Source organism: Eucalyptus grandis, chromosome 8, assembly GCF_016545825.1.
Source record: "Eucalyptus grandis isolate ANBG69807.140 chromosome 8, ASM1654582v1, whole genome shotgun sequence".
Taxonomy (NCBI): Eukaryota; Viridiplantae; Streptophyta; class Magnoliopsida; order Myrtales; family Myrtaceae; genus Eucalyptus; species Eucalyptus grandis.
This window is the reverse complement of record NC_052619.1, coordinates 57119941-57138685: the sequence shown is the minus strand read 5'-3', so window position 1 is coordinate 57138685 and position 18745 is coordinate 57119941. Positions and strand designations below refer to the sequence as shown.

The following is an 18745-nucleotide window of genomic DNA, read 5'->3' as shown; positions in this document are numbered from 1 at the left end:
AAACCCGAATCATCTATGTTAAATATCAAATTAATGGACAACCCCAAACCCAAATTCTAAGTAGGGGTTGATACCCTATAATGCATATCCTAGTCACCGCTAGCATCTCCATCAATCTTGAAAAGTCCATAAGGTATAATAAAATGTTCATCTCGGAATCTTAAACACGTACTCTGCACCAATTAGATCTCGGCAGCTTTCTTGAGATATTCTAAATAAAGGAACATAGCAGGTTAAATCAACTCATATAAAGTTAATATGCAAGAAGATGAGATCACGTGCTTTGGATTTTGTTGATTTGATGCCTCGGGTCACACGCATTTGGACATATAATAGATTTCTTTGGCCACTCATACGCATGCATAATTTGGCTGCTTGCGGTGTGATGGTCGATCGGGCCGGTTCAAGTTGGGCTTTTCTGACGGCCCTGATGGTTGTTGAATCATTGCACGACACACGAATTTCTTTTTTTCGACACAAGAAGTTTAGACTCATCTGCAAAACGTCTCGCATCTATCGGTTAGCAGTTTTACATCAAAAGTCATATTTCCATTCTTGTGGTTAAAGGCATCTCAGTAAATTTCTAATGACTTTACTAAAGTCCTAGACGTGTTAGAAACTATGTAAAAATGTCAATTAATTGCTTGTTCGATTGGTGAGTAAAGGGCGTATTTAGTAATATTAACATAAATAACTGATTTTGTTCTTTTGTTCCCGAAAACAAAAAAAGAACAAAATCCGTTTTTTGCTCATAGGAATAGATTTGGAATATAATTAAGATGTAGAAAAAAATTACTTCTTGTTTTCAAGAACAATTCATACAATCAAGTCTAATTTTTGCTTTTATCTTCTCTTTCATTTTCTTCTTCCTCCTTTTGGCCAGTCGCCAACATTGGCCATGGCCGACGAGGGTTGGCTACCTCGATAGATTGGCCCTCGGCGACGCCAAGTCCATAGTGAGGCTCATCGGCTCGAGCCTTGCCTTGGCCGAGCGAGGCTCAAGCTCACTTAGATCTGCCTCGCCGGTGGCTACTGAGCTTGGCCTCACCAAATCTGGGCCAGCTCAAGCTTGCCCAGCCAAGGCGAGGCCAAGCCTCGCTAGTCAATGCAAGGGTGGGCCTTGCCAGGCCAGGGCGAGGCTAACCTTGCACCGCCTAGGCAAGGCTCGCCTGGCTACTAGCAAGGCTCGACCTCGCCCTAGCTTGGTGAGGCTCCAACGAGCTCACCGAACCTTGTCCAGTCGATCACCGACCATGGCGGTGGGGTGACTAGCCACAAAAAGGAGGAAGAAGAAGGGAAAGGGAAAAAAAAAAAAAAAAGAAAAAAAAAAAATATAATTAAAGTATTAAAAAATTAAAAGAAACAAGAAAAAAAATTAAGAATCTTACCAAACACAATTCTATCTTGAGAATAGAAATTTTGTACAATTACCAAGTGCATTTTTTTTGCTGAGAAATTGTTCCCAACAACAAAATCAATTAAATCATTTCTGATCAAAAAGTTGTTCCCAAAAATAGAATCGCTATCGAACATGCCCTAAGTGTCCAATCCTAGAGGCAATTTGGAATATTACCCTCTAGGGAAAATCTCAAATAAGGACCCAAAGTGAGCCTACTTTCTCAAATAAGGACCCGAAGTGACCGTTGTTCCAAATAAGGATCCAAAATGGCTAACAAGTCTCAAATAAGATCCTGAACTTGCCAGTCAATGAGCGTTTGACATTTCTGATGGCCAGAATATGGGCAATTTTGTCCCAAAAAAATATAGATAGAAATTAACAAACCCTAAAAACAAAACCCCCAAACTCTTCATGTTATTTTTTTTTTCTGTTTTTCATCTTTTACGTTCTTTGTCCCCTCTCATTTGGAGACAACTCATATGCATTTTTTCGGACAAAAGAGACATTAACTCAAAAATCCAACAAAACAAGCAAAAAGAACACCATAAAACAAAAGCCTCCTACCATCACCATCCTCGCTACCATCTATGTGATATTCCACCCATGCCCGCGACTTGTCGACATGTTGCTTCAACAAGTTACAACCACTTTGACGAACGAAGGATCGATTGCACCAATTTGAACGAAACTGATCTCGGTTGAACAGGAGTGTGAATCAAAGTGTATGGCGAACCTAGGAAAAGATAATGAAGAATCTAGGCCCTCGTGTTACGCACGAGTGTCTCAATAACAAAAAGGTGGCTTTACTCAAGATTTGTCTTCTTCGTTGGAAAGAAACGAAGAAAGAAAACAAAAGAAGAAGATGTGAAGAAACGAAGGTAGGGGTTTCTTGTTGTATTTCAATTCGTGTTCCATTAACAGAAAATTTCGGTGCTCCAAGCGAGAGAGGACAAAGAACGGAGAAGATGAAGAGCAGAAGAAGAAATACGTGAGAACATAAAGAGTATTTTTTAGGTCAAAAGAACGTGAAGAGTTGAGGGGGTTTTGTCTTTAGGATTTGTTAATTTCTATCTATTTTTTTGTGGACAAAATTGCCCATATTCTGACCACCAGAAATGTCACGCGCTCGCCGGCTAGCGGGTTTGGGTCCTTATTTGAGACTTGTTAACCACTTTGGGTCATTATTTGAAACAACGGCTACTTCGGGTCCTTATTTGAGGAAATAGACTCACTTTGGGTCCTTATTTGAGATTTTCCTTACCCTCTATGATAGCAAGACGTCAGTAAGTATTCAATGAATGTCGTGAATTGATTAGAAACATTGTTTTCAAGTTTGAATTGCTTATTTTTTTTATCGGTCCTATTCTACTCCTACTTTAACTTTCACTATTAGAATTTTACCCTTCCTCCTTGCAGAGCGTGGAAGTCGAAACCCACACTTGAAATTAAATCGTCCCCATTCCACCTCCTTCTTCCATGTTGGAAGGATAGCCACTAATTTGAATTGCTTATTTGAAATATGATTTCTTTGCTTCTTATTATTATTTTATTCCTTCCCATGATTCCTTAAGTTCTTTCTCTCAACTATTTACTAGTAACTTTCTCCATCAGCTTAACAAGTTCTTATTTCTTGCAGCAAATTAATAGAGTTAGAATATATGAAACAATATCTTGGTGAATTTCTTATCTGGTTGGCAAGTAATGGTGATTTTTCTCATGGACTCGTAGTAAAATACGTTGAATAAGCCATAGTCAATCAATTTCTCAAATTTTTATTTCATCGTTTTACCTACAAAATTCGAATTTGCAAAGGAAGATACAGCCTCATTTCTGCTACATATCGGCATGCGCTGTCTCGAATCTGAAGAAGCTCGTAGCCGAAATCAAAACCACGTAAGCTCATCATCGAGAGCGCGTATTGCCGGCGGCCGGATAGTGTAAGCCTAGCTCATGCGAACCGTTGGATCTTTCGGGCGCACAAGATCCGGGTGAAGGCAAGATCTTTTCCTTCATGGATCCTCTCTAAGTAATGCTCATGTGCCGATGTGCGCGCCATTTTGCGGCTTGATTTTCAGATCCTATATCAGCTTTGTATCCTCGCGTATGTGAGATTGATATGGTGCTCCGCGACAGCGCACTTTGGTCAATCGACGCTCTCTTTCTCCGGCCAGGAAAACAAGCCATATGGCCAAAGCGAAACCACGTAAAAAGCTCTTCATGAATCATCATCTTTTGTTACTAGCTATATATCCTCGATCGACAAGTAACGAGAAGGCACCAATTTCGGTTAAACGGTTCTGCCTGTTTCATTTGCATGTCCGCAAGTCACCCGATGCGAGTCTGAATAAACAATGAAGCAAACGGACAAGAAGCGTCCAGCGTTGCTGTCAAGTGTTGCACAATGTTTCTTCGGAGAAGATGAAGCTCTTAGAAATCTGCGGGCGGCTTTGTAAGCTTGTGACCTTCCCAGGTTGCTTCCTCCGTGTGTAACTAGTCATATGTTGATTCGTTCTATGTTTGTCCTGGCTCTTCTGGCTGAACTTCTGAGGAATTTTCTTTATTCCAGGAATGCTTCGTCCTGATGGAGTCCTTGTCGCGCCCTTTGGATTCTAGTTCTTGTTCATGTCCTTTGGGGTATTAAGATAATCGTTCTGGTTTCATATAGCCGGACATGAATTCAAGAGTTGCGCTGAACTCGTCACACCCGCGTTGCGTTGCGGGTCAGGCCGGTCTTGATTTTATCAGCACGTCGACGTCAAGAGGACTATACTTGATGTTTCCAGCTGCGAACGTTTTCTTCATTATATGAGCTGGAAAACTAGTTAAAAGAAAAATCTTCTTTCAATGGTGTGAATCAATGATGATATTCTGCTTCTTCCGATAGCCCCTATCAAGTATATATGAGAATTGAGATAGGTCTGTGAACTGCTTGTGCATTTCAACATGACGTCTACGGTGTTCTCGTTCGGGGCATTCGATCCTGTTGGCATCCTAGAAAACCTTGGTTCCAACAATGAGCTTGATGATGTTGTGGGAGGAAGAAGTGGAAGCAAGCAGAGTCATTATAGAGAAGAGGACTGGAGAGACTCTTCTTTCACTGGGACTCTCAGCTCCGATTTTGGACTCTATCGAGACAACTTGTCGGAGTCAGACTTCGGCTTCTCGAAATACCAACTGCAGAACCAGGAGGAGAATCCGCTTCCCGCTCATGATCTGCTCGATGACTTGAACTTTGAAGTCGACTGTCCCCCACTCCAAACGTGCTTGAAGGAGATTGCGAATCTTGGGTCGAAGCAGATTGGAATCCAGGACAGTCAAGACGAGAAAGAAAAGGGACATCCCTTTTTGCTGGCATCCCTCGAGCTTCTCAAGAACTACGGGCACAGGTTGAAGAAGCTTGACGGGGACAAGATCGTCGAGCTGAGCAGCAATACCAGTTTGAGCAGACTCTCAGAGCAGAATTTGTCGACCGAAGAGATTATCAGGTTGGCTGGAGTTAACTTCATCCAGACCACCTCCTCAGTGGGCGATCCGCTCGCGGCTTTCAGCCACCCATACAGGTTATCTTTCTCTGATCTCTCCGATCAGGAGATGAAGGACGCACAACTAGTTCTATTGCTTCTGTTCGCAGCGGAGAAAGTGTACCATCAGGAGTTCCATCGGGCGAGCAAGTTGCTGAACCAGTGTGACTACTTGTGCTCGAACAAGGGCAATCAGATCCAAAGGCTAGTTTTCTACTTTGCCGAGGCGCTGCACGAAAGGATCGACCGAGGTAGTGGGAGAATCCCGGTAAACACCTGTGGAAAGGGACAGAAACCTGATCCCCAAGCACAAACGATGAACCCGATGCAGAGCAGGATCGCGTACCATCAAGAGCTCCCGTTCGTGCAGGTGGCGCAATTCGCAGGAGTGCAGGCGATTGTGGAAAATGTGGCTGATGCAAAGAAGGTTCACGTGATCGATCTCGACATAGCCTTCGGGCTCCAGTGGACGATCCTAATGCAAGCGCTCGCATCATGTTATGATCGCCAGATTGAGCTTCTGAAGATAACTGCTGTAGGAACCTCTTCGAAGCATCTGATTGACGAGACCGGTAAAAGGTTAGTAAATTTTGCTCAGAGCATGAGCTTGCCCTTCACTTTCAAGTCTGTTGTGGTAGGAGATGTGCTGGATCTCAAGGAGGAACTTTTCGAGATCGATACCGAGGAAGCCGTGGTCGTCTACTCTCAGTTCTTCTTATGGACCTTGATACCGCAACCCAACCGTCTTGAATCATTGATGAAAGTAATTAGAAAGACCAATCCACGTGTAATGGTGGTTGCCGAAGTCGAAGCTAACCACAATTCACCGAACTTTGGGAATCGTTTTATCGAATCACTCTTCTTCCACGCTGCGTGCTTTGACTGCTTCGAAGCTTCCATGAGTCGGGAAGATTCCAATAGGATGGCCATCGAATCGATTTTCTTTGGCCAAGGGGTTAAGAACATTCTAGCCACCGAAGGTGAGGAACGGATGGTCCGAACAGTGAAGATTGATGTTTGGAGGGCCTTTTTTGCCCGTTTCAGCATGATTGAGGCGGAATTGAGCAGTTCATCTCTGTACCAAGCGAACTTGGTCATGAAAAAGTTCGGCTGCGGGAGGTTTTGCACGCTCGATATGAACGACAAATGTCTTCTCGTTGGGTGGAAGGGCACGCCGGTGCTGTCTCTTTCCGTCTTGAAGTTCATCTGATTGGAAGGGGAACAGTCTGAACATTTCTCAGTCTTGCACACTGCAGATATAGGAAGAGAGACGATGAAATCACCATCCATTCCTCTTAAAGTCCTGTCATTTTGTGTAGAATCTATTTGCAGTGTGCTTCTACTGCGTTGTTGTTAATTAGATGAACTTGCATCCGTGCCTAAGATGTGAATCGGCATAAAATAAACGATAAAAAGTCTAGCTGTTAGGATATAATTCCAGGATCTGGGATTTTACTAACACAGCACGACTGTACATCCTGCCTGGGAATTCAATTCCTGCATATCATCTCTTGGCTTGAGTCCTGTACCAGAATGTGCATTTAATCTGATGAAAATTGCAGTCTACCGTGTGTTTGAAAGCATTAACTTCCTCGTTAACTTCTGTGCTGAAGATTTCCTTTGAAGTGGCTACCAAACAGCAATGTTGGCGCTGTTCTTGTTAGTTTGAAAAGTTCATTGTACTATAATTTATCCCAAATGCCTTTCAGTTGAGATCGAATGTGTCAAGTGAAATAGGTCTCTGCAAATGTAACTAGCGTTCTTGCAAGGTGGCAGGTACAGAATCTCAGACAATGATTAGCAATTCACTAGGGCGATATGTCACTAGACGATGCCAAAGTTTGAATGTTTATTTACAGTTCTGTTTCCGCTCCCTCTGATGTACTTTAACATTAAACTTGAATTGACCTCCAGCGACATATCCAAATTGTGGGGACTCGACAGCATGTCCATTCACTCCGAAACACCCGATTCTTCTCTAAAGCATGCAGTAGTCCAAAGCTCCTTCGATCGGGTTCACCATCAGTGCCACCAGTTCAAGTGCAATGACAAGAGCTGTCGTATTATCCTAGATGAAATGTACATCAACCACACCTGAGCTCGACCGAGGAGGTTCACATACTTGCAAGGAGATGCACAGTTAAGCAAAGTAATTCTAGCTAGGGCAAAATCATGGCCTGATTTTGGAGACCCTATTGTACTTTTAGAGCATCAGTCATTTTCAACTGTCATAGTACTGACTATTCATGGGCAATTTCATATTCTGAATTATCAAAAGAGACTGTGCTAGAGCCTGGAGGACTCTAGAAAAGTTCCAGGTGTCATTCACATGATGAGAGTTGAGATAAGACCGTATAAGTACCCCCAATAGTTGCCCTACTGAAACTCTCATTGTCATATTATACGCGTAGATGTCAGATTTAGACGAATACATAATCTGGCCTGCAATACGTCTCTGGACTGTCGCCGGTTGTAAAGGCTAGTCGAAGCACAAAACCAAATCGCTGCCTTCCAGACCAGGGAAACTGTCTATTGGCATGAGCTGATTAGCTGTCTTCCTGAAAGAAGGGTTAGAGAATGCGTACAAAACACGGAACATTTCGGTCGGCATTGCTTCTCAGTTGAAGAAAAATTAAAAAAACAACAGCCATGTTCTTGAAACCAAGTCCTGGAATGCGCACAAGGCAGGCAGATGAGACTGGCGATGTATTAACTTGTTTGTGCTGGTGTTGCCAAAAGATTCATTTTCAATAGGTCACGTTAGAAGCATGCGAATTCATCGATAATCAAACTGGTAATGATTTGAGATCAATTTGCATCTATGAATCGTGTAGTTTAGCTGAAAGATAGAACAAAGCAGCATGCTGCCTCCGATGCAGTCAAATATCAGCACGGACATATCTTCCCATCTTTCACACACGCAATCAAGAACAACGAAGGAATGAGCAACGATGACAGACAGAAGAGGTGAGCCTAACAATGACTTGTACTGGGGTGGGCGGCAGCTACAGACACCTTAACATGAGAATTAGACGTCACCTAAATCCTAGACATGCTAGCAGAAGCCATGATCTGTTGCGATGAGCTGTGGACCTGCCACGGCTCTTGGACCGCAGAACTGAACCTTTGGCATGGCCCGTTCTTGTTGAAACTTCCGATCATCGATTCCATGCCGTTCAGGTGATTCATCAGTGCTGCCTTCTCTGCAAGCAGGGCTTCATTCTCCGACTGGAGTCCAAGGTGGCCGTGCACCTTCTCTTTGTACGCCTTGATGATCTCGCGGTTCTCTCTCTCCAGCGCGCCCATCTCCCTCGTCAGGTCCTCGAGGTGCTTCTGCTTTCTCATCCTCGACCGCCTCGCCGACTCCCGGTTTGACAGCATCCGCTTCCTCTTCTTCTCGTCCGTCCCCAAGTACCGGACATCGGCATCCGACCCCGAGCTCCCTTGTGTTAGGGACATCATCCTTCGGGTTCGCTAACTTCGTGGGCTCTTGGTCAAATGAATCGATCCGACAGCGAGTGAAAAGCCAAGACAAACAGGTGGATGGCGAGACACAAATATACGAATGCAACTTATTTAGGACAGATCAGGTTCATGAAAACACGTAGAACCAATACAGCAACACAACGGAGACTGAATGAGACAGGAAATTTAGAGAGACAGCAGTGATTGAGCTCATGACACGCAGGGAGAGAGCTATAGAAACATCTTGATTCGAAAGATAGTCACAAGACCATCTTCAAAGATCTTAATAAGATTTGAGATTTGTGCAGAGAAGGGTCGTCGAACAAGAAGGAAGGCAAGAATTCAGGAGGAGTTTGAATCGAAACTGATCGAGAAGATGGTGGGGATGGCGGAGTGGTGGAGGGTTGAAAGAGCCTCCTGGAGGAAGAATTTAAAGGGAGAGGATAAGTTTCTTATCGACATCCCTTCATGATTGCATCCTCGAATTTAATGATTTGTTTATTTATGCGGATAGGTGAGAGATTGACCTGAGGAAGTGCCTTTGGAATCTTCCTCGTAAGAGGAAGAAATGAACGTCCGTAATTGGTAATGAAATCGCGCCAAACCTCGGAGAAATTGGCAGGTACTTTCCAGGGGCATGATCTCTATCTACCCATATTAATAGTTTCTATCTCTACTTCTACTTCCTTCCATAAATGATAAATTTTAGCTCCCACCAGTCAAATACGTAGGCAGAATCAATAATGGTTTGACTCAAATGACCTATTTTCATACAATACAAATTTAATAACCCATATACCCAACTAAACAAAAACAAAAGCCAACCTTATACTGCTAAAAACACTTCCATATTTGATCAAATATAGGAAAGTTCATACCCAAATTGAGGTAAGAGTGCAAAGCGAGCGAACGTGAGATCGAGCGATGGCGAAAAAGAGTTATAAAATAATAAATTGTGAACCTAGTTAACACCTATATTATTATAGGATACCATTCTAAATCTATTTATGATTTGTATAATAAATTATCTCATAAAATGTGGGTTAAGAAATAGATCTATTTGATAACGACGTGCCCACGAATTATGAGCACCGGCGGCCCCAGGTGATAATGTTGAGAAAGTTGAGAAAAGTATTTTTAGGTGGATTTGACCAATGTATTTTAATTACGGATAGGATGCAGCCGCAATTACTTGGGGCATCAAAACTCTTTGAAAAATTGTGCTTTTGGGTTGAATACTTTCGGCCGCTGCGAATCGAATTAATTATTTAATGCTCTGAGGATGAAGATAAGGTCTGCAATTTATTATAATAGTATACGCAAAGCTGTGAATGGGGGAAGTATTTGAATTGAACATTGCCTCCATTTCTTTAATCTGAGTAAATTAATCGAAAATTCTCTGTACAATATTCACCCTAGCTAATTCTTGAACGAGGTCAGGGCTTTTCGTGATCAGGATAGGACTGACATTTTAAGGAAAAGGGGTTGAAAATTAGTTGTCTTCTATGTAAGTAAAATTTACCAAATATTGATTGAGCATGCAAAAGGGAAATAATCCTAGTGTGCATTTATTTCAATAAAAATGAATGATTTAATGATTGGTCCTCTCAATGCTCTAACGCCCACACCGGATATGGACCGAACTGTCTCACGAACAAAAAATATTATTATCATCCATAAAAATGCCTAGATATAAATTATTGTTGCTTATAAAAAGTTTTTCATCAATTAATTATTTCAAGCGACCATTTTTTAAGATCATTCATTTTCTGTAAAAAAAATGAACTCTTATTTTACTTGTGATTTCTAGTAGATAGAGAATGGCAACAAATGTATAAATTGCCCATATTTCATTTGTTTTCCCTTTCCAGACATTCTTTTAAAAATTCAATTTTCTATTTTATAATATCTTAACCAAGCGTTATCAAGCCGATCTACCAAAATAAACAGGAGGTAGAAAATCAAATCGGCGATGTTTTCCAACAACGGTAACCGAAGTCTTGCAATCACCCTTCTCGTCAGTAGATTATATTTATGGGCATTATTCGTATTTATATCTAGCTAAGTTCGTACGTGAATAAGATTCATAATTTGTACAACCGGACCACGTGCATCCCCACAAGACCATGTAGTACAAGAGGTCGAGGTACGTCCCTGCCAAATCTATGACCACTTGGGACAAGATGGAGATGGAAAACATGGTCAAATTAATAAGGAAAGTCGTGGAACTCGTTTCTGAAATCAGGAAGTCCAAGTAGCAGCCGTGAGTCTCCTCGTCGTTATCCATTTTGTACCTTGTTTTGAGAAATTTCGAAGACCCGAAGAAAGGATGAAAAAAGGAAAAAAAAAAAACCTCGACTGTCCTTATAGTGCCTGAACCGTATGAGGAGATGACCGGCGAGCATTTCACTTGTGCTCGGGATTCATCGCCTCAGCTGATTTTCGCATATGATCGGCGGCTGACGACTAAGGAATTTGGGGATCCCAAAAGTGGGTCGACTAGGCTCACATGCACCATTGAATAAGGTAAACACCACGCGAGATCCATTTGAGCAGCCTCACATGCAAACGAACCACTCAACAATCGCTCCTAATCAATCGGTAAAGGTGGATTATGTTCGCACGCATCAAGTTTGTCTTCATCCAATATTTGCGGCGAGAAAGGTGGCATTTTTCTCCCCTTCTTCTTCTTTCTTTCTTGGAGCATGAATTGGTCAACAATACACCCCACTCCCGTTCATATTAAGTGACATGCAGACGCGATATTGTACGTTAACATTACACGAAAGTGACGACGACTAGAGTCGTAGGACTAAAGTTTTTCCTAAGTGAATTGACAGAACCGGGCTAGGAACAGGGTCTGTCCGCTCGCTACATAATTTTCTATTGGCTTGGAGCATTATCTATGCTTATCTATATCCGCACAAGTGTCTCCGCCCCGTTTATCCGGTTCATCTTTTATTCATAGAAACGTATTGAAAAGGAGCATCTAATGACTGTTGACTTACGAAGTAGGGCCATAATAGGGATAATTTGTCTGTTAGCGGGCCAAAAAATTCATTAAAAAATAAAATAGAGACTCCAGAGAAGTTTGTTCATTTACAACTTATCACGTAATCTTGGCCGCGATTCATTTAATATTGGTACAGCAATTATTCTGGAAAATAAATCTAGGGTGACGATTTTTCTTCAATTATCACACATACTAAACTAGGTTGGAAGTTCGACCAAAAAAAAAAACTAGGTTGGAAGATCGCACAATTCAAGATAACAAATTCCGAGTAAAAGATCAACACAAATGTCATCACTGTTTTTTTATCACTTGGGTCATGTCGAATTTTTGATAAATGGATGAACGTTTTTTTATTTGGAATGTTTTCTTTTCTTTTCTTTTTTTTTTTGTAAAAGAAAGTTATGGATTCAAGTGAGTATGGTAGAAAAGTAAAGAAAATGATGCAAACATAAGTATGTGAAATAAGAAAGTTGGATTTGGAATGTGGATCACAGTTGGGCTTGGCGCATTGCCGCCGCGGACCGACAAAACCACACGTATCGTTGTATCTGCCGTGCGAGCTGAATCATGAATGATTGAACAACTTGTTTTTATTCGACAATACGTGGCAATGGATGGACCATCATCCGTCTCTGCACTCTGGTTTTCCATGGCTACTGATTTTCTGGGCTTATCATGGAGTCCAAATTGTCCGTTCTCGTTTTGGCCAAATTCAGGTATAGAGTGGACTTGGAGCGACTAGAAGTTCGTCCTTTTGTTTTTCATACGTAAAGAACTTATACGCGAAAAGATCGCATGCGGATCAAGTCCTCCTACATGCGCAAACCATGCAATGACAAGTTATTAACTACTACAAGATATGTCTTATTCAAAACCTAGGTAGCACATTACCTTCTTTAAGGATCGGTAATCGATTTCATTCAAATATTTGTGGATGATGATTTGAATTTAATGCCTCTATTAATGGGCCTAAAATTGGCATTCAGTAGAACTATCACGAACTTTCTCATTCCCAGTTGTCCAAACATGATATGAGTATTCATTCTAAGCAATTCTCGATAAAACGGATGATCTGGATTGCCGTTTGAAAAGGTGGATTGCTCGTTGAAGTTCTTCCGTCCATGAAAATACTTGCTTGGAGATACTAGAAAGTACCGAATTACCATTTCCAGCCTACTATCGAGAAGCTACCACTGGAAAATGATGTGATCCCTAGCTTTGTTGGCAGCATTATGAAGTACGCAGACAGGATGAAAATGAATATCCCCACTTCAATATTCGATCTTTGGTGGATAGCCTGTCACGAACGGTAGCACAAGACAGATCTTTTCGCGTATTATCAATTAAAAATCAAGCCCACTCACATTCAAAAGCAAAGCACGGTCTAACCCTCTTTGAAGCACTTGGTTTTCATAGAAAAACATCATGATCAATCGAAATTTGGCCTCGATCATAGGAGAATTCCCCGTGTCACCACGAGAATCTAGGATTTCATGAGACTTCATTCCAGCTAGCAAATCAAGAGTTATGACTTTCAAAAAACTTCTATTCAACAGTGAAATTTCAATCTGTTTTTGTTATTTTTGCAGCCAACTCTCACAACGTACTTATACTCCATTGCACACTCCTCCAACGAACATTGAGATAACCTAATCTATTTCACAGGGGATAACTTGATTTAGTTCACAATCTTTTGAATCGTCCAAACCCTATAACAAAATAGGAAAATAAGAGGAAGAAAAGAAAAGCTTGATGTGACAATTGAAATGGAACGCCACCACAATCCAAAGGCGACAAGGACATCATGGGCGTACAAAAGTTAGGACACTTAAGTTTTGTTTCGTTTCCGAAAATTATGACATTTTTGAAAATTATTTTTTTGAAAATTATTTTTTAAAAAAATGATAATATTTTTCAATGTTTAGTTGAAATTTAAAAATTCGAGAAGGAAAACTTTTTCTGCATGCACTTCTTTCAAAAATATTTTTATTGTTTTATTTTATGAGATCCATTTTTTAATTCTTTATTGTTTCCTTTTTTTCTCCTTCTTCCAAGCTGGCGAGGCTCAAGTTTACCTATGGCTAGTTATCGGTGGCCACTATGGCTAGAGAACGGCCTAGGAAGAAGAAAAAAAGAAAAAAAATAAAAAAATAATTAAAAACTCGATTTTTAAACAAGAAAAATATAAAAAAAAAAAGAAAAAGGTGTTTAGTGAAAAAGTGAGGTGAAAAAATATATAGATAACATTTTCCTCTTTCTGAAAAGTGAAAATAGTTTTCTTCTATTTTAGAAGACTTTTTTTTTTGTTGATGGAAAATAGTTTCCCGACTAGTTTATTTTTTGTTAAATGAACGTCGAAAAATATCTTTTGAGATAATTTTAAAGAAGAAAATTTTAAAAAGTATGGCAATTCTAAATAAACAAAAAATAAGTAGAAAGAAAGTTTTTGCTTTTTGGAATTGTTGTCGACTGTCAAATTAGATTATATGTATATCCTCGTTCGAAAGTTAGATTATCCTTGTGATAAAATTAGCAGGTTCGGTGACGAAGGGGTCATATGTTTTTGCAAAGTTAGATTATCATCATGGATTTTTCCCTTGAAGGTGGATTGCTCGTGAATATCCCCACTTTAATAATTGATTTAATAATTGATCTTTGGAGGATTGCTCGTGAATATACCCAGGACATAGATCTTTAGGCCAATGATCAATTAAAAATCAAGCCCGCTCACATTCAGGTGGAAAGCACGGCCTAACCCTCTTCGAAGCACTTGGTTTGCACAGAAAAACATCATGATCAATCGAAACTTAGCATCACGAGAATCTGGAATTTCACGATGCTCGTTGCTGACTAGCAAAATCAAGAGTGGCGTCCTTCAAAAGTTTTCGGATGTAACATCTGCAAGTAGGTAATTCAACGCAAAACTTCACTTTGTTTTGTTTATTTTTGCTGCCAAATCTTGGTACGCCTTTGTTCTCTATCGCGCACTCTTCAATGGACACTAAAATAACTCGATTTAGAACGTGCTTATTTTGAGGAAAATTTCAAATCGAAAGAAAATGCTTTTTGGGAAATCAATTTCTAGAAAAATGCTTTATTCATTTTGGGTTAAAGAATTCATTTTTATTGTAACCATGCATATATATTTTTTTTTACCGTAAATGATTTTCAATCGATTGATCATTTTCACCAAAATCAAATGCTTAAAAATTCATAAAATAATTTGTAATTTTTTTTTTTTTTTTTTGCTGAAACAACCGCATCCATAGATCACACACTATGTGGATACTGCCACGGCCAGGAGTAGTCTCGAACCAACCAAAACCTGAAACATGACAATCGAAATCGAACGCTGCCACAAACTTACTAGATAATACAGAAAACAGGATACCATCAAACCGGCCACCTAGCTCTCGACGACCTTGGTTCATTTTGAATTCCTCTATGGGCCTCTTTCCTTTGGGCCGGTCTTCATGGCGAGCTAAAATCCTAACATCATTATCGTGGGCTGATGTTCTTCCTCGTGCATTTGTTCAAAAGGTTATCGTGTAGAAACAACAATACAAAATAACAAATTCATCGCACGTTACAAACGTATGTACGGATTTAACAATAGAGTGATGTTAGAAATGCTAATCTTGTATGTAAATGAGAAAAGGGAGAAAGACTATGGTGTGTCTCACAGATAAAAAATAATCATTTCAAGCAACTTTTCTTTTATCTCGGCAAATTCGTTTTGGGAAATACTTATTCATGACAAGCAAGATTACATCAATTTGCCAGGCGACCCCATTTTGATGGAGTAAACTTGATTTCAATCTCCCCCTCCTACAATTTGTTGTTGGGATCTCTAACTTAAAAGGAATGACATGAAATTTGATTTCAAGAGACAATGACACAAATGTTCCCCAAACTTTGGTTCAATATGCATCCATGAACTTTTTATTTGTTCAATGTGGTTCCCAAACATCACCCCAATATGCAATGCAATTCTTGAATTTTTAATTTTTTTAATATAATATCTAAATTGTTGGTATGTGTTTAATTTAGTCTCTATATTATATGGAAATCTTCAATATCATCATTCCATTGATTCAAGTTCAGAGATAATATTGAACATTTACATATAATTCATAGAGTAAATTGAACATGTATCAAAAGTTCAATAACTACGTTGAATAATTTAAAAGGAACGACATTATACATTGAGCTAAAATTCAAGAACTATATTAAATAAATTAAATTTTTAATGACCACATTACACATTAAATCAAAATTTAAGAAGCATTTGTGTCATTTTCTCATTACTTGGAGGAAATGGGCTGACTATCTAGTTAGTCCTTCAATGCTTGCAAATGCATCTCTTGATCATCCACCATTTCCTCTTTAAAAAAAACAAACCAACTGAAGAAGATAATATGCTCTTACAACATTGACATGAAAAAGAGGGTGGACTCCCTATAATGGCCCTATTTAGTTTGACATTCCCAATGAACTTTGAACTCCCAAAACTCCTTGAGAAAAATATTAAGCATTTGGTTCACATTTTTTAGGCTTTATTTGCCAAATACTAGCATTTGGAATGCTAGGCTGAGGTTAATGAATTTTTTTCTTTCCAATATTGCCCTTACTAATAATCATGTTTCCCCTTTTGCCTTAAAAAAAATACTGTTCAATGTCTTATTCCTTAAATTTGGACCTATTGCTCCATCGCTAAGCTTAGCCAACAGGCGGTGCTTAGCGAGTGGCTAGATCTAGCCGCTAGGAAGGTCACCTGAGGTCGCGCGACCTCAGGCGAGGTGGCCTGAGGTCAGGCAACCTTGGGTGATGCCTAGGTCATGGGGCCTTAGGTGCCGCCGTTTGGGGTCAAGCGGCCTCGGGTGAGCCACCTCCCCCACCGCCACTGCCACTAGCCGCCTCCCCACCACCACCACCACCACCGAGTTGCTCCCACGATTTTCCCCTCTCCACACAGCTGCATCTCCTCCTCCATTTTCCTTTCTCTTTTTCCTTTTTCTTTTTACCTTAAAGTTGTTTTGCAAAATATACACAAAAATGAGTTTACAAACACACTTGCCTTCGCAAAATGCCCATTCATTCAAAAATACTTCAGGAAATGCAAAGCCATTTCCCAAAGTTGAACCAAACGGGCCGATTAGGTCACTTACCATGGCTCTTTTTACTTCATAAAAAATGAATGATTTAGCAAAATTTTTCTTAAACGTGATTGCTTATAAAATTAAATGAATGAAAAATATTTCAATTGTTTACGAAAGTGTTTGAATATAAATTATTGTCGGTAATTAAAATATTTTTCATTAATTAATTATTTAAGCTATACAAGCGATTGTTTTTAATTTTTAAAAATCATTCATTTTCCGCAAAATAAATAAAGTCTGCATATAAATAAAACTATCGACTTTGAGAAATCCCTACCTATGGATAAATAGAGAATAACTTCTCCTAATTTAAAATTGCTTGTCACATAAAAAGAACAACTAGTTGGTAATAGACAAATAGTAGCACACTTTTCTCATGAAATGGCCCACATGATCATCGCGGGCTTAGTAGCAAGAATTTGACAGCGGGACCAGCCCAAGGCGTCAGGATCTTAGTTCATGTTTTTATAAAAACTTGAATTAATGTCTAATTTGAAATGAATTCATTTTCTTTCGTATGATATTGGAAGAAATGAAAAAGTGTAAAGAAAAATTTTCACCTAATATATTAGAACATCGTGTAACAAATTAATGACAAATACGAGTTTTGGCCCATTTCGTCAAATTTAGGCCAGCCAAGAATTTGACATGCGGTGAGCTGGATATTTGGTCCTCCGACATTTGAGGGTGCGTTTCGGAACCACTTTACTAGGATTTTTTAGCCTATGATCCTTGAGCAAAAGATCGGGTGTTTGGCAACATAAATTTATAGTCCTTTTAGTGCAAACGTGGATTCTTTACCATTTACAGTGTCATTCTCGATATCTTAATGAATCTCAATCATTGATTTATAGAATGAAACTTTTATTGATGGTTTCAATCATTGATTTATGGAATGAAACTTTTATTGATGGTTGATATTTATTAGGAAGTCAAAAAGAGCACCATTTATGGTAAAAGATCTTCACCCCTCAAATGCACCAAGATTCTCATTATCAAATGCACCAAGATTCTCATTAGATCATTAATAACGGGGAAGGGAGGGGGCGCAGAGGGAGATCTTGTAATCCCTTTTGTCATCTCATATACGTCAATCATCATCAATCATTGATGGATCAAGCGTTAAATTTCAGAATTGAATTCTGTATTTCAATGAATAGCTAAGATCAACAAGGCATGAATGGCAGCGCAAACGAGAATAAATGATCTTCGTCCAAAGTCATTATATGCTGTGTAGATAAAGAGGAACCTAAAACAATTTTTATTGTTTCTTCAGTTATTTATACTCAAGCTAATTAAGTAGCTAAATGGATTTTATCCCATACATCCATAAATAGTGTTATTATCGCTATCTTAATGAATCTCAACCATTAATTTATGGGAATGAAACTTTTACCGATTGTTGATATTTATTAGGAAGCCAAAAAGAGCACAATTTATGGTAAAAGATCTTCACCCCTCAAATTCACTAAGATTCTCATTAGATCATTAATGACGGGGAGGGAGATATTGTAATCCCTTTTTGTCATCTCATATACATCAATCATCATCAAACAATTAATGGATCAAACGTTAAATTTCAGAATTGAATTATGTAAGTCAATATATAGCTTATATCGATAAACCACTGAATGGGAGTGCAAATGGGTATAGATGATCTTCATCCTAAGTCATTCTATGCCGCGTAGATAAAGAGGAACCTAAAAGCAATCTTTATTGTTTCTTCAATTATCTATACTTAAGCTAATTAAGTAGTTAAATGGATTTTATCCCATAGGCTATTAGGACTAAGGGAAGACTACTTTATACAAGTCAACTTAGGTTGTATGGCTTGTATATAAATTGCTTTTTTCATAATCCAAGAACACCGGCATGGAGACTCTACGTCACAATTCTAGCCAACTAGTCCCAGTTATTGGACCATGCGGCCTTGGCGAGCTAATTCACCGAACTAGCTTAGTTGATGGCTTGTATCGTGAAACACCGCATCGTGACCGGTCATACAACATCTCCCTCTAACTTGGGTATCTCATGTAGGGGCGTAAGTGGTTTGGTTCAATTTTTTTATTTTTAGTTTTAGTTTTGGTTTTTTTTTTTTTTTTGCATGCACCCCTTTCAATAATCTTTTTATTTTTTAAAAAATCAAAATTTTTATTATTTTTTATTCTTTTCTTTTTCTTTCTTTTTT

The 18745-nt window shown here is 39.3% G+C and overlaps 2 protein-coding genes across 2 annotated transcripts; one reads left to right on the top strand and one right to left on the bottom strand.

Moving 5' to 3' along the window:
- The first annotated feature begins 4342 nt into the window (after window positions 1-4342).
- On the top strand, window positions 4343-6130 carry LOC104417543 (DELLA protein RGL1). Its single transcript, XM_010028798.2, has one exon. It carries the CDS (start codon window positions 4343-4345, stop codon window positions 6128-6130), a length of 1788 nt encoding a protein of 595 aa, XP_010027100.2.
- A 1572-nt stretch (window positions 6131-7702) lies between these two features.
- On the bottom strand, window positions 7703-8853 carry LOC104415230 (bZIP transcription factor 53). The gene has a single exon (XM_010026485.3). The coding sequence runs from the start codon at window positions 8380-8382 to the stop codon at window positions 7960-7962; it is 423 nt and encodes a 140-aa protein (XP_010024787.1). The 5' UTR covers window positions 8383-8853; the 3' UTR covers window positions 7703-7959.
- Window positions 8854-18745: the final 9892 nt, after the last annotated feature.

What these genes read in the sequence shown, in the direction of transcription:
- LOC104417543 (XM_010028798.2), top strand. Translation starts at nt 4,343, where the DNA reads ATGACGTCTACGGTGTTCTCGTTCGGGGCATTCGATCCTGTTGGCATC.
- LOC104415230 (XM_010026485.3), bottom strand. Translation starts at nt 8,382, where the DNA reads ATGATGTCCCTAACACAAGGGAGCTCGGGGTCGGATGCCGATGTCCGG.